This window comes from Filicampus tigris, chromosome 20 (genome assembly GCF_054856515.1).
Source record: "Filicampus tigris isolate MCC_2025a chromosome 20, RoL_Ftig_1.0, whole genome shotgun sequence".
NCBI classification, from domain to species: Eukaryota; Metazoa; Chordata; class Actinopteri; order Syngnathiformes; family Syngnathidae; genus Filicampus; species Filicampus tigris.
This window is the reverse complement of record NC_141236.1, coordinates 4,110,114-4,126,660: the sequence shown is the minus strand read 5'-3', so window position 1 is coordinate 4,126,660 and position 16,547 is coordinate 4,110,114. Positions and strand designations below refer to the sequence as shown.

Here is a 16,547-nt window from a genome sequence, read left to right as displayed (position 1 = left end):
ATACTGGCCAAAGCTACAGTATTTTTGAAAGAAAATGGGAAAAAAACATTGGTAGCGGGTCTAAAAGCACACATTTTGGAAAACTAGATCATATAGTTTGTTTTGCGAAAACAGCAAAAAATGTTAAATGGTGGACAATGGCGGACCATGGTGGGGTTGTTGTAATTATTATACATTATTATATATAATACACTGTGAGCACAGATGTTGCCATCCTCGAAACTTTTCAAAATCCCAAAAGGAAACAGTTTTTGGACTAACTCATGCTCTAAATAGGGATTTTGGTGGTGGACGCCTCAGGTATGCATGGAGATGAAAGCACGGGGTTGTTTACCCGAATTTTTATTTATTTATTTTTTTTAAGTCGTGCGGTGACTTGGGGCTATAGTTGGAATGGCATCTTCCATAAGGCGACAGGCAGGAATCTTTGCATACAGCTATCGGTGTGTTTGCCTGTGATTGGATTAGTTGCCTTGAGTACACACTTCATCAGTGAGCGTCTGTTTTAAGACGTCCCCTTCTCACAGGTAAATGTGAGATGAGCAACACTTCCAATTAGATCTCTTAAACAGATACAACAAAAATGTAGACAAGCTCAACCCTGTCAGCCCCATGTGCTGTATCGACTGCTCAAACTCAGTTACGTTCCATTTATCGAACGTGAAACGGAGCAGAAAATGAGGTTGCACTACAAATGCTCAAAGTCATGTTCAAATCCTTCGCCTGATTTCGAGGACTCCTATTTGGAGCGATTGGTATCTGCACTGCTGGAGACAACACCGACGCTCGCTATCAGCATCCCACATCGAGCTACAGCCTCTGGAGATTAGGAGGTGTGTGACGTTGCTTCTGCTGCCGGCGATGCCTTAATGTCCTTTTCCCCGCTCTCAAGGTCACAGCAGAATTCCGAGCTGCAGTTTGTAATGTTGAAAGGCACGAACACAGCATGAAACAGGCTTTATCTACTGTAAGCGCATGCGGCAGGCTCGAGTAATTACATCAAAGTGAAGTTCATGTATGAACATTTGAATAAGCTCGGCTGCATATTTACCCTCACCACATCAAGCTCTCAAAGGACGACAAAGCCATTTTAAGTTAATGAATTAATCACTTCTGGGGCCAGTGATTTGAACTCTCATCTGGATGGTGTTGAACCACCTTGAATGCACTATTTGGCTTGGATAAAGTCCAAACCCCAGAGGTGAAAATAATATGTCAGATAGCTCGCTTGCTGATGCAAAGCGGCCCTGACCGGCCAGCGCTGGCTCTATCAAGCGTAGACTACTAATGCTTCCTCCTGCTCTCACACAAGCTTGCACTCAAGCACACCCGCACTCAAGAAGCATACACATGCATACAAACCTACAGCATCATGCAGGTGATACAGTGTCTTTTTCATGCAAATTGGATTCCGTGTTGTATATGCAAATACAAGCAGGTATCTTGTGAAAGCCTTCGAGAATGGATTGGGATTACCTGTTCAAGAGAGGACACTTTTGTGTGATTCTGCCATCTAGTGGCCAAAACAGGAACTATAGCTCAGCGTGAGCCTCATTTAAAAGGAACATACAGTATAATGGAAAATTGACTTTTTATTCGGTGTATACAAAGAGTTGGCTCTCTGGAGTCTTTCTGCACTGGATTACTTCAAATAATATCTTTATCGATATCTAGTTTCTCTGCCCATGACATGATCAGCTAGGCTGGGCGAAGATCCAAAGCAGCTTTTAAAGAGTCAACCCAAACATATTTTTTTTCTGAATATGTTCTATGCAGGCCCACTAATTGAGACAAGGCATTCTGATTACTATTGCGTTTGTGGGTTAAGCAGCAAAATGCACCCGCTTTTAGCCATTTCACGGGGCGGCCATTTTGTCACTTCTGCCGACTGAAAATGACATCACAGTTGCTCAGGGCTCAGGTAACAACCAATCACGGCTCACCTGTTTTCTGCAGCTGAGCCATGATTTGTCGTTACCTGAGCACTGAGCAACTGTGATGTCATTCTCAGTCGACAGAAGTGACAAAATGGCTACCCCCTGAGATGGCTAAAAATGGGTGGATTTCTCATATTCCACAAACACAACATTAATTAGAATGCCTTGTTTCAACTAGTGAACATATTCTTGAAAAAAAATATGTTTAGGTTGAATTCCATTTGAAGGACAGTCAGACTCTGGATACCGGATTACAATGCCTAAAGCAACTAGGTAAGTCCCCTTTGTGTAGAACGCTCTTGACCAGAACAACATTGAGGTTTTTTTGTTTTGTTTGTTTTTTAAGCACAGACGAGCATTAGCTAACAGGGTTAGCGATCATCATAATATAATTATTGGACATTTTGTAAAAAAAAGAATTACAAGTAAAGTAATTTAAAATAAATGAAAACTTAAACATGTTGCTTTTGTTGATTTAACTCAAATCTTGCTCCGCATGTACAATATAGTCTTTGACCCTCCCTATAAATTGAACTTGCCATATGCTAACCTTGCTGTTTATTCTCCCCGACTTCTAATGACCTTGTTTGGCTCACTTTCCTCTGGAAAGATGCTGGTGCTGGCACAGGGGAGTCATGCTAGCCGGGAGGGTCTCAGGTCTGGAAGCACCAGATTAGAGTACAAACCCTGGCTTTGATCACACTTTCAAGTCAAGAGACTTTAGAGGACAAAACACAATTTGTCTTGGTTGGTGTTGCCTGTTCATTTTTGTCATGTCTTCTCCAAAAATTATCAACACAACCCACAATTCACATACTGCAACGCTCGGTGTCTGTTTCTTTCCATTTCACTTGGTCATTGTAGGAACAACTGAACAGATGCATAGCAGAAAGGCTGTGATGTTGGCCGCATAATCATGTTTGACTGGAAAGAAAAATGTAGCACGCGTGTGGTAAGGAAGCATTATGAGATCATCACATCAGGTGAAAGACTGCAGTGCGACACATAATGAGGAACGTGTCACTGTGGGATTGCATCACTTGGTTTAACACGCTGTGCTTCTTGTAATAAGCGTTCGCTCCACTAGTTCCGTTGTGAGGTGTATATGGATATTATGCATGCGAACGTTTACGTGATTTCACCAGCCTGGAAACTGGCTGCTGGCCCACTTGGAGTTGTTTTCATTTCCTATTTCGTCCTCATGAGGCTCTTGCTTCCTCTTCTCCCCTTTTCCCCTTTGCTTACCTGTTAATAATCCCAGCATGAATCATGTTTGACAGGGTTAAGCTTTGTAAACAATCGAACTGGCAAAGAAGTTTCATTTCATTTCAATTTTCGTTTAGAATGAAGCTGTTTGGGTGTGTTTGTTTGACAGTTTACAGTGGGACAACAATGATTTACTGGCTGTATGAGCAGAAAGACAAAACAAGTTTTTCCATCACATGTAGATTGGCTCAACATCAAGTGGAACTATTACCATACGGTATGTATGTTAAATGATAAACAGGGTTGTTTTACACTAAAACACAGAAAAAATTTTGAATATACAAAGTTCGATGGCCTGATGGTTCGAGGCCCTTTCCTCGAACACAAAAGGCCGGGCCTTAACAAAACTGTTCCCACAATACTCAAAGTAAGAACTACGGGCAGGGACCAACCTCTAATTGATTGTTTGGTTGGATAAAAAAAATGATAATCACTTAAAAAATGTTCCTTTATCCCAAAGAAAACATATCAGTCTGAAAACGGTGCTACATTTCCCTAGGTGTTTAAAACACTTCATCAGTCATGCCAGTTAAATAGTATTAGGCCGCTTAATGCCTCTTAAGTGGTGCTACTGTGGGTGCAGACAAGGGGAAGGCAATGTCATTTAGACGGAGATGTATTAATGAAGACAGTGATGGAAATGATGCTGCCGATGATGATGCCCAAGACTAGATCTAATTCATTCATGATTGTAGCGCGCCAACGATATGTGCCCAAAGACAGCAGCGGTCACAATGAGGGTGAGAACCACAGTTTCGGATCTTAAATGGATAAGGGCGGAAAGTAATTCCCCACATGATTAGATTCATTGTTCTGTGAAGACACTGCCACAGTGCAATGAATAATATACCTTGACATGTCCTTTTTTTGCACCACATTAATAATTGAAATTTACTGTTTAATATTTACCGAAGAGAAAATGCCACACTAATTCTAAAAGTTTACGAATTAGCAGAATGTTGCAGCAAGTGAAGTGTGAATGTGTTCAAACTCTGCACAAGTTCAATCAATGATGTGAATGAAACATACATGCAACCATTTTCTACACTGCATCACATGGAGCATAATCACAAATGACTTCAACCAAGAGGTTTGACACACTCCGTACTGGTTGTCAGCCAATCGCAGTGCACATACTATTTACAAACAACCAAACAAACTCAGATTCAATCCTATGGACAATTTTGAATATTCTAGTAACCTAACATGCATGTGTTTGAAAAGTGGGAGGAAACATGAGGAGAAAATGTAAACCAAAATTTAAACCCAGGATGTATCAACTGTGGGGCAGATGTGCTAACCACTCCACATTGTGGAAGTATACAGTACTGTATAAATGTATACAAGCGTAGGTTTATATGGTGGGATGTAATAAAGACCATATACGTCATTACTTTAAGTTGAAAATCAACCCAAACACATTTTTTTCAAGAATATGTTCCCAGCAGGCCTACTAGTTGAAACACGGCATTCTGATTAATATTGCGTTTGTGGAATATGAGTTAAGCAGCAAAATCCAGCCCTTTTTAGCCATCTCAGGGGGCGGCCATTTTGTCACTTCTGTCAACTGAAAATGACATCACAGATGGTCAGGGCTCACATAACGACCAATCATGGCTTAGCTTCAGAAAACAGGTGAGCCGTGATTGGTCATTACCTAAGCCCTGAGCAACTGTGATCTTATTTTCAGTCGACAAATTGGCCGCCCCCAGTGATGGCTAAAAACGGGTGGATTAACTCTTTATTTTTTTTATTTTTTTGGGGGGGGGCAGCTGTGATTGGTCGTTACCTGAGCAGTTGTGATGTCATTTTCAGTAGACAGAAGTGACAAATTGGCCGCCCCCAGAATGGCTAAAAATGGGTGTATCAACTCTTATTCCACAAACGCAATATTTATCAGAATGCCTTTTTTCAAAAAGTGGGCTTGCATAGAACATATTCTTGAAAAAAATATGTTTGGGTTGACTTCTTTTTCAAGTTCTTTTTTACTTTTACTTAAGTACAAATTTTAAGCAGTACTTCTTCGCCAGATTTTTTTTTTAACTTTTGTCTGTACTTTTAAGTATGAGTGATTGTTCCACCTCTGATAGAAACTAAATTACTGTAATGTACGAGTGTATGTAGTTGCAGTGTATGTGTACTGAAAACCAGTGTTTCCAAAACTTTACTGAGCCAGCACCCATTTTTACATCCGTAAAATCTCATGGCATTTTCCAAACAAAAATGTCACACAAAGTATGAAAAGTGAAATAATTATTTTTGTCACAATTCACTCCAAAATTCACCTAACTCGGTGTGAAATCTCGGCCTGTTTAATCGAACACAAAGCTGGTAACTTGGAGGAAACCATGACTTAATTATTCTGTTGTATTGCAACAAGCTTTACACCTGACTGTATGCCCTCTAATGGAAGAAGTTGAACATTTTATTGTTGTGCCTGTTACTAAAGGTGCCTCCTATGGAGAGATGTACAAATAGATATTTTTTTAATTAATAATTTTTGAACAAATAAAGTGAAACTGGATCCGTTTCCAACCACTGCTGTAATTTGGCCAAACGGAGTAACAGAGTAGCTGCTGTCTTGAGCCACCAGGTGTCAGTGCCGCAATTGAATGGATGGTAGTTGCCAAATGAACTTCTGACGAAGAAGAAAGCGGAAGTAGCTTGCTCTGGAAAACGAGGAAAAAGATGTCTCTGGCGAGGTAAGCATCGCGACAAGGCCTTTTATTGTACTTAATTGATGATATTTTGAACAAAAGACATTTTTGCGTGTCCGGTATCACTTCAACGCAGTGCGTACGATATTTTCAAGTGGTCTGATTCGTCACCGTGAGCTGATGTGTAGTTTTGTTTCCATAGCAAAGCTAACAATAGCATAGCCACCATATTAACGACAAGTTAGCGTCGCTGCATTGTTATATTTGTAAATATTTCAGAATGTATACAATATACGTTTTTAGCACGAGTTCCAGCTAACTTGGATAATGTACATTATTTTGTGTGTAGCTTTTTACCGGCGCCCACCCAGCTGTCACAAGACCAACTGGAAGCGGAGGACAGACTTCGTGCCCAGAAGTCGTTCTCAACTGCCTTGGTTGCTTCCCGAAGAGAACCACCACCTTATGGACACAGAAATGGATGGGTGCCTCGCGCTATCGAGGTACGAATCAAGAGAGGACTGCCAAGTTCTGTGATAAGAAGAACTGCATATATTTGTGTCGACTACAAATAAATAATATTATGCGTTTATTAAACATAAAGACAACATTAGTATATGAATTTCCTGTCTGTGGGAGCACAGGTGCTCTCTGTGGGGATTGCCTCCCATGTAACTCTTGCCTCAGTGGTTGCTTTCACGCATCTTAACAGTTAACGTCAAAATGCTTTTCTGGTGCGTATGAATGAATTAAATAGTGTATATAGTTCCAACCATACAGTATTTGCAAATTATTGTTCTTCTATAGGACTTTGGAGATGGAGGAGCATTTCCAGAGATCCATGTGGCACAGTTTCCTCTGGAGATGGGTAGGCAAAAGAAAACCTCCAATGCCTTGACAATGCAGGTGGATGCAGAGGGAAAAGTAAAATATGATGCAATTGCAAGACAAGGACAAAGCAAGGAGAAGGTAAGCAGTCAAACCACTCAGTTTGCACAAGCGTGCAGTTAAGAATACAAACACAGAGATGAAAAGATAGTTAGGCTTGGCCCAACAATTTTTCAGTGAGACACAATGCCTGGCAAAATCTAACTTGGTCATTTTGTGTCTTGTCATTGTGGTAGGTGATCTTCAGTAAGTATACGGATCTCCTTCCCAAAGAAGTTATGAATGAAGACACCCCGGAACTACAGAAGCCTGATGAGGAATCTGTTCAAGAGGTAAAATGGGGTGCAAGTTATTAAAAAAAAAAAGCATTTTTTTTTTCTCAGACTAGGATATCCATAAATATTTATCATCATGCAAACCTGCAAAAGACTAACAGATAACCCAGTTGTGATCTTGTTACTTTTTGTATTCATACAGTCTAAATTCTCTTGGTATTGCTTTGGAATTTATGATTGATGTTTCAAACAACTGTTGTGAAAAGCAGACACAAGTTAATAAATCCATAGTAGAATAATGCGTCACAAGATCGTAAGATGATTTTGTTCATCGGAATACGGTAGTGTCATGCTAACACAGTAGTGAAGTAATAATTCTGGTAAATATTAGCATGGAAAGCATGATGACATACAGGATTTCATATTGCCAAACTAGTTATCCTGTGGCATTTGTATTCACTTTGTAAACAAGATTACGTACATAAAGGAATCATGCTCAATGAGACTGACTTTATTGTGCTTTGTGTGTCATCCTCTTAGCTGACTGAGAAAACCCGTGTTGCCCTCAGCAAGCAGGTATCACAAAAGATTGCTGCTGCCATGCCTGTGCGAGCAGCAGACAAACAGGCCCCAGCACAGTACATCAGGTATCAAAACAATTCTCATCATCACAGTCACTGGAGAAATGTCTGAATTATTCACAAATTTAACACATTGAGTAATGGGTCAAAAATACACAACATGTTTTTACAAGACTTTAGTAGGTGGGTTGGACTTCCAGAATTTGGAAGAAAGAAGGGCACCATGTAGGATATAGATGTCATTATAAACTGGTTGTCAGCATGCAGCCACAAGAATGCAATGTAATGCTGTAAATAAAACATTTTCTAGTATCTAAAATAAAGGTATCTGCCTCTGTCTGTCCATCAGGTACACCCCATCCCAGCAGGGAGTGGCTTTCAACTCTGGAGCCAAGCAAAGAGTCATCCGCATGGTGGAAATGCAGAAAGACCCCATGGAACCACCACGTTTTAAGTAATCATGTTCATCTCCTGATATTATATATACGTCATCCCGGAGCTGCTTTCGAACAGTCTGCTTAACCTTAAAGAACTTGATTAAGAATAGATGTGTTGCAGGATCAACAAGAAGATCCCTCGCGGGCCTCCGTCACCACCAGCACCTGTCATGCATTCTCCAAGCAGAAAGGTACTCTTGGAATTCCATATTTGAGATTCTATAGAGTGGGTACTCGGTTTATAATGGTATCATTTTATGACATTTGTAGGTTTTAGGACTAGGAACTTAATTCCATTGTAAAATTGTACTTCTCTGCCCCATAGTCTCTGAAACGCCTTTGAAACCAAATTTACCTTTATTTTCAGCTGGCCCAATTAACTTTCTTTCCTCCTCTTGGTTTTAGATGACAGTGAAGGAACAGCAGGAGTGGAAGATTCCTCCATGCATCTCCAACTGGAAGAACGCTAAGGTAATGTACCACCCAAAGTGCATTTATATGAATTAAAAGTGGCCCACGGTGTCTTTCTGACTGATCACTGGTGTCTTTGTTTCAGGGTTACACCATCCCTCTTGACAAGCGTCTGGCAGCTGATGGCAGAGGGCTGCAAACAGTCCACATCAATGAAAATTTCGCCAAGCTGGCTGAGGCGCTCTACATCGCTGATAGAAAAGTAATCTTACGCATTGCCCTTTAAATCATTGGTTGGGAAACATTTATTAATTCATTTACTTTGTTTTCAATCATTATTGAAATATCATTATGGGCGCTTTCATTTTGATTAAGTTGACATAGTTACATGCAGTCCTTGTGTATAGTATTTAGCTAACTATCAACCATTGGTTTGTATCAGGCAACATTACCATGTAAAGAAGAAAGCAAAATAGCTTTGTTCTACTCAACTTATTTAGTCATCGACCACCATGTCTGCCTGATTTAGTGTTTACCGTATATGGACTTTGAAATGGCTACCTCATCTTAGCTGCTGATCTTTCGGTTGTGTGTATAGGCCAGAGAGGCGGTGGAGATGAGAGCCCAGGTGGAAAAGAAGATGGCCCAGAAGGAGAAAGAAAAGAAAGAGGAGAAACTCAGGGAGTTAGCCCAGATGGCCCGAGACCGCAGAGCTGGAATTAAAAGTCACGGGGACAAAGGTGAGATGTGTATCCAGTATATCATGACCAAACAAGTTGTATGTCTGGATGTGGGGTCTGCATATCCTTCAAAACGTATCGCAAATCCCTTTTTTCTTCAAAATGGTCTTTTTCTCTCATATTGGATGAAGGTGGCGAGGACGGAGAGGCAAGGGAGCGTGATGAGATCCGCCATGACAGAAGGAAAGAGAGACAACACGACAGAAACATTTCCAGGGCTGCTCCTGATAAGAGGTGCTGGACACGCTCAATCATCCACTTGTCCATATAGAAAGTCTGGATTTCACACGTCATCACAAATTCATATTCGAGTTATACAACTTTTTCTTTCAGATCCAAACTGCAGAGGGACCAAGACCGAGACATTAGTGAGCTCATTGCTCTGGGTGTGCCCAACCCTCGCACCACCAGTGAGGCCCAGTATGACCAGCGACTTTTCAACCAGAGTAAAGTGAGTGCCAACATGAACAAATCGTCATCCGTTACTGGAAAAGACAAAGTGAGAAAGCGGTGTAATAGAAGAAGAAATACTAAATTAAAAAAAATCAGGCAAACCGTTAGCTAACCACATTGCAGGTTGACCACACACATAAAAAGCTTTGATGGTAAATATTGAACATGTTTAACATTCACAATTGTCGACAACAACTGTTTTCTGATTATGGCAGGGATAATCATTTTCGCCACACCACAAGATAATTGCTCAAAAGCAATAATAACCTTGCTTTGAATGGATCGGCCGTTATAGATTACTACCTAAAATGTCCTTTCCCTTCCCTTGTTGCCTTCCCAGGGAATGGATAGCGGCTTCGCCGGTGGCGAGGACGAGACGTACAACGTGTACGACCAGCCTTTCCGCGGCGGCCGAGATATGGCCTCCAACATCTACCGACCCAGCAAAACCATCGACAAGGACGCCTACGCTGATGACTTTGACACACTCATGCAAAACAACAGGTGTTTGCAAATGCGTTAGCTTAGCCTAGCTTTGTTGATCTTGTGACACCAGCATAGTGCCTATACTTGTCACAGGTAGGCATTTAGTTTGGTGACATATGTATAGCACATGGACTCATTGCTGCAGACACACTAATTAGAAAGCTCATTTTTCGTTTTTCAGAAACTGCTTTATCAGATAAGCTTAACACATCGTATGGTTTAATGTGATAAGCTCAGGCATGCAGAAATGGGCTTAGAGGGGACAATTATATTTAAAAGCTCTGATTCTATCGCTGGCTTCTAAGTTTAGTTCGAAAACTTAAGTGTATATTGGCCAGACTGCTTCCTGCAAACACATTTTGTGAAGTCAGCTGAAATCATCTATCTAACCGCGCTTCCTTCTTGCAGGTTTGTTCCCGACAAGGAGTTCTCGGGGGCTGATCATGGGCAGAGGCGTGAGGGGCCTGTCCAGTTTGAGGAGGACCCCTTCGGTCTGGACAAATTCTTGGAGGAAGCCAAGCAGCACGGCGGCTCCAAGAGAGCGTCCAACAGCAGCCGCTCCAAGGACGACTACCACGACAAGAAGCGCAGAAAGGAGTGAGGCCCCATGGTCATGCCCGAGAGAAGGGATGTTTGTCTACAAGCTTAGTTTGGAACACAGGTGTTTTATTCCACCCCATTGTCTAGAGGCAGTTGTCTTTTTTTTCCAGCCAGTGTGAAAATCACACTTTTAATCCTCCATTTTTTTTTTTGTATATTTACATTCCGACCAATTAATGTTTAAAATCCAGAAGGTAATATGGAAGCTTCCGTCCTGGAAGTGTATCAATTTAAGTTAGTTTTCACACACACACACATTAAATGTAACCTTTTTTTTTCTTGACACATTGTTTTTTTTGTCAGTTGTGTAATATTTAAGATGCCAGCGTAGGTGTTGTTACCGTTTGCCAGTCTTGGATGGCAAGTATGTACACAAATCTTGAAAGCAAAACATCCTTGTAATCCTTGTACAACTATGGAATAAATTTCCTTTAGTGTGTGATGGGTGTGGTTGTTGTGATATAGCCAGTATAGCCTAACTTCTAAAAAAAAATGTGTACAGTACAACTCTTATCATAATGATCTTTAAAATGAATTTACACGGCTCTCTGAAAATGATCATTCTATCATTCTTGCTCATTTGCAGAATAAAGGAATGATGACTCCTACCTACTGCGAGTCACAGTCTGACACTACTGCTCAGTGAATCGGGCCCCCATTGGATCATTAGCGGGATGTGTTGACATACAGTTTGCAGGCTACAACCTGAAAAATATTGTCTTTCTGTTGGCAAGGACATCAGCAAAATTTCTATCACAAAAACAACAGAAAAGGTGCAGACCCCTCCAGCCTGTCTTACTGGTTAGTGCTTGGACAGCTTGTTAATGTCTTTCCACGCAGCTCTTGTCTGGCTTTATGATTTGATGAATGGGATGCTCATTCGTGACGCTAAGCGGAAATTGGTTCCCTGGCATTGCTTTTGTTCAGCTGTGGACATATTGTGTTGGGCCACAATGGAATCCTCAGGTTGCAGATAGAAGGCATGATCGATCGCTGCTTATCTGGAAACAAGCCCAGAAATAATAAAAAATATTGCGTTGTAGCACATCTGTACTCTGGATTGTTGTTTTTTTTTTTTTTTTGGGGGGGTGATGTCTCTTGAGATATTCTTCCTCCTTGCAGTGAAAAGCAATAAGTTGGCTGATAAATGGTTGCAAAGTTTAGAGAGGGATGTGACTTCATGACCTTTGGTATTAAAAGACTGCAAGCAGAAGCACAGCCGCCTTTACGGAAAATTACCAATGATGTTGCACTTACTTAAATAAATGCTGTTTCATTCTGTTTACTCAGAGCATTTTGAATAGAATACATAGTCTTTGCAATATAATTGTACAATGCTGCAGAATGCAATGCAATCAAAATTTTATAAATGAGCTATTTTATGTATACGCTGAGCCATATTTGGGAGACATAATGCTGTGATACATCATCACAATCACTTTGCACCACGAAGTATTCAGCATTGCAATTTGGATAAAAGGGTGTGACTATGCAGACATAATTTAGATTAGTTTATTAAATGGATGTCAACAAGAATTTGTTTTACAATAATATGTTCTACACACGGCTGCACGGTGGTCGACTCATTAGCACGTTCACAGTTCAGAGGTCGTGGGTTCGATCCCGCCTCCCTGTGTGGAGTTTGCATGTTCTCCCCGTGCCTGCGTGGGTTTTCTCTGGGTACTCCGGTTTCCTCCCACATTCCAAAAACATGCATGGTAGGTTGATTGGACACTCTAAATTGCCCTTAGGTGTGATTGTGGGTGTGTATGTTTGTTTGTCTCTGTGTGCCCTGCTATTGGTTGGCAACCAATTCAGGGTGTCCCCCGCCCACTGCCCTAAGACTGGTGGGATAGGCTCTAGCACGCCCGCGACCCTTGTGAGGATAAGCGGTATAGATAATAGATGGATGGACGTTCTACACACTCAGTCACTAGTCTAAACCTGGCATTCTGATTAATACTTTTTTGTACACACAATACACATTTGTGGAATATGAGTTAAGCATCAAAATCCACCCGTTGTTAGGCATCCCAGGGTGTGGCCATTTTATCATATGCTGTCGACTGAAAATGACATCACAGTTGCTCAGGACTCAGGTAACGACCAATCACGCTCACCTGTTTTCTGAAGCTGAGCCATGATTGGTTGTCACCTGAGCAACTAGGATGTCATTCTCAGTTGACAGCAAGTGGCAAAATGGCCGCCCCCTGAACTGGACAAAGACGGGTGGATTTTACTGCTATTCCACAAACACAATATTAATCAGAATCCTGTGTTTAGACTAGTTGGGCTGCATAGACAAGTTTCCTCTAAAGAAAAATATTGAGTTGGCTTCCCCTTCAGTATAAACGTAAAGTAAACCTTTTAGTTTTACTCTAATTCTTAATTATTTGATAGTATATGTATTTTTTGTAACTCTAGGGTCATGGTAATGCGCAGTTTTCATTTTAAAATATCAATGTACATGATAAAAGGTTTTTGTTTCAATTAAAAGTTATTACCATAAGCAGTTGTGTTTTTAAGATGACAAAAAATGACACAGGACCTGCTGTTGGGTAGAATTCATGGAGCTGTACCATAAGCAATTGAGGACTTGTCATCTTAGCTGTCCAATGTAAAGCATGTATTTACAAATTTCGAAATCAGTCTGCAGGCTCTCGTTGTGTCATCTTAAGAAATCTGTGATTACTGTAATTCTGTGTGCAGATGTCTGCAATTTCTTGTGTGGTTACATCGGCAGTGTGTTGCTGACATCCATCACACTGACATGCAACACAGGAACCTCAGCTCCCTCCATGCCTTCTTCATCATTAGTTCCTCGTCTACGCGCATTCAGGCCAGGGCTTCACTCATCATTATTCCAGCAGTCAAGAGTCAGACAGAGTCGACTACACTCTGGAAAATGGTCTGTCTGTCACTCAGTGTGACCCGCCCGCCTCTCAGTGTCTCTCTTGCTGGATAATCTATTATGGACGGAAGACCTAGACAGGCGTAACCATTTCTAATGGTTGTGTCAGTCAGAATGAAGTCGAGTGGGAGAACGGCATAACCAACTGTAGTAGGAGTGCGCGGCAACCACTCTGGGATTTGCAACAGGAAGTCATCTTTATTCCAGGACAGAGCTTTGACTTCAGCATGAGGTTGGTCGTGTTGGAGAGATTGCTCTGCATTTGATTGTGCAGGAAAGCTAACTAACTGTAATGCAGAAGTGAAAGTAGAGCGTAACACTGTGTTGCGGACATCTACGCTCATGTGATTTTAAACTTGGGGACTTCAGGAAATGACATTTACAAGGATTTGGCAAAGCCTCAATCGTGCGACTATGTTGTTGTCCATGATTAATTCATTTCTGAGCTCATAAATGTTTGTCCTTATTCTTTTGGTTACATACTGTAAAGACAAAGGCACTAAACTACATTTAAATGCAACACAAGTATGGAAAATCACTTATTTCCAAACATACATTTAATGCTCTTGTTGGTACACACAATACATCCCCATGGCTACTAGTTACTCATCTATTGTCAATGTCTTATCAAAATGCAAGAAATATGAAGTAGATATAGTTTTTTGGCATTCACTGTGCCATGTCTGTAGATAGTGAGTGTGGATATTTTGGAAAAGAACTCACTCTAAATACAGTAATGGTCTGAATTGAATTCACATTACAAATGTGTATTATTACGTTTGTGGAATATGAGTTAAGCAGTAAAATCCACCCGTTTTAGCCATCTCTGGGAGCGGTCATTTTGCCACTTTCTGTCGACTGAAAATGACATCACAGTTGCTAAGGTAACAACCAATCATGGCTCAGCTTCAGAAAATGTGTGATGTCATTTTCAGTTGACAGAAAGTGGCAAAATGGCCGCCCACCCCCAAACCCCCTCAACAAAGATGGCTAAAAACAGGTGGATTTTGCTGCTTATCTCATATTACGCAAACGTAATATTAATCAGAATGCCGTTTAGGCTACTTAAGATGCATAAAACATTTTCTTGTATAGTTTGAGGCTTGACTTCCCTTTAAAATGCATATGAGGGACAATATATTTGGGTGCTATTGGGGTAAAATCATATTGAATGCGGATGATGGAAATGTACAAAGTGGTCCATTTTAGCTCCATTTGTTTCTCGCGCAACAAGGCAGTTTATTGTGAACGCTGATATCTATTATATTTTGTTAAGATATATGCGTCCTTTTAGTAATCTAGTCATATACACATCAAGCAGATGTTTGTAACATGAGAGAAATCAAAGTATAAGATTACATAGGTAATTGCATCTGCCTTATCATCCTTTTTTGGAGTTCAGAAAGTCATGTCCTTAACGGTTTGTAATGCCAAAAGAAACAATCACTGTTTATAGTTAAATTTCAAGGTCATTCATCAAGACGAAGTCTGCATGTTCTGTATACCGTAGTTATACTGTATGGCTTCCTCTTCAATTTATACTATAAAAGTGCACTGGCTGTGTCAATGAACGCTGATCCACTTTCCATCTAACCCTAGCGGTGATCCTATTAAATCTGCTTTCTTATCGCCATGATCTAGTTTAGAATGGACAGGAGCTTAAGTGCTTCTCTGTGTATTGGCAAGAGCTTTAAGGGCTGATGTTTCATTATTCTCTACTCAAGGTTGTAACCTTCAGTAGAAACAAAAAGTAAAAGCTTGGAAATTGATTAAAGAATTAAATCATCTGATGTTATCATAGGTGCCTTAATCATGGATGTCACATTTTGAAAACACTGGGCTGCACATCAATGCTTCCAACCTTAGAAACACTGCAGGTAAAATGAAGATACTTTTTTTCCGGTAGCCCAATAGTGCCATCTAGGAGCAGGGATAAGTAACTTTAGGTTTGGACTGCTATTATTTTCCATATGAAAACACAATTGCAAATCTCTCTCTCTCTCTCTCTCTCTCTCTCTCTCTCTCTCTCTCTCTCTCTCTCTCTCTCTCTCTCTCTCTCTCTCTCTCTCTCTCTCTCTCTCTCTCTCTCTCTCTCTCTCTCTCTCTCTCTCTCTCTCTCTCTCTCTATATATATATATACACATATATATACATGTATATGTATCTATTTGTGATCTTTAATTTAATTTAATGTAATCTTTTATTTAGATTTTCAACTAAATCTTCTGCATGTTTTCAAATAATTTTGGTTGCAAATAGGTTTTCATCATCACCATCATACGCACTCATAGACACTTTTACACTATTTTTTTCTGACCGTCAGAAACAGATTTTAGTTCCACATCAGGCCATCCCTCAAATTTGCTGTTGACCAGTGAAATCGGTATTATTAACACAAATAGCCGACCTTCAAATCAAACTTTGCTTAGGGTTTCATAAGGCAGCATGGGCCAGGTCTGACCAGCACTACAGTACTCCGTGATTTATTCATTTATTTATTTATATATTTATTCTATGTATTTTAGCTTTGTGACGGTGTATCTCAGCACAGTTAGCCAGTGCTCTCCTTGTCGACATCATATACTGTACTGATTGACTGTATCATCACAATATAACATTCTTGGCAACTTCTGATTACTCACTCTGGGGATAGCCTTGACCTTGTATGAAAGAACTGTCCTGCTCAGGTGAGGAATGACGCCATCAACAGGATTGGGTTTACGCCTGATCAAAGGTTATTGTGGGTTGTTTCCATAAGAAGCGCTTTACCAGGACATAAAATAAGGTAAGATGGCTCTTTTCCTTGGAGTGCCGCCATTAAAAAAAAAAGTCAAATATTGAGTTATTGTTATTTAAAATGTACCAATGATATCTATTTCACAAAGTTTCCCTTAAATTTGGTGAC

The 16,547-nt window shown here is 40.5% G+C and overlaps 1 protein-coding gene across 2 annotated transcripts; it reads left to right on the top strand.

The window, feature by feature from the left end:
• Positions 1 to 2,069: 2,069 nt before the first annotated feature.
• Positions 2,070 to 11,170, top strand: snw1 (SNW domain containing 1). 2 transcript variants are annotated; one of them, XM_086019672.1, is made up of 15 exons: positions 2,070 to 2,210; positions 5,797 to 5,905; positions 6,210 to 6,363; positions 6,668 to 6,829; positions 6,985 to 7,080; positions 7,564 to 7,670; positions 7,954 to 8,058; positions 8,163 to 8,232; positions 8,447 to 8,512; positions 8,598 to 8,714; positions 9,051 to 9,192; positions 9,324 to 9,426; positions 9,526 to 9,643; positions 9,986 to 10,149; positions 10,540 to 11,170. In XM_086019672.1, exons 2-15 carry the CDS (start codon positions 5,892 to 5,894, stop codon positions 10,730 to 10,732), a joined length of 1,611 nt encoding a protein of 536 aa, XP_085875798.1. In that variant the 5' UTR covers positions 2,070 to 2,210; positions 5,797 to 5,891; the 3' UTR covers positions 10,733 to 11,170. The 2 variants fall into 2 exon arrangements, with proteins under 2 accessions (XP_085875798.1, XP_085875797.1); XM_086019671.1 differs by lacking the exon at positions 2,070 to 2,210 and having other exon boundaries at positions 5,778 to 5,905.
• Positions 11,171 to 16,547: the final 5,377 nt, after the last annotated feature.

Coding starts and splice junctions, on each gene's coding strand:
- snw1 (XM_086019672.1), top strand. Junction 6,830..6,984: donor AAGGACAAAGCAAGGAGAAG/GTAAGCAGTCAA, acceptor TCATTGTGGTAG/GTGATCTTCAGTAAGTATAC. Junction 9,427..9,525: donor AGGGCTGCTCCTGATAAGAG/GTGCTGGACACG, acceptor TTTTTCTTTCAG/ATCCAAACTGCAGAGGGACC.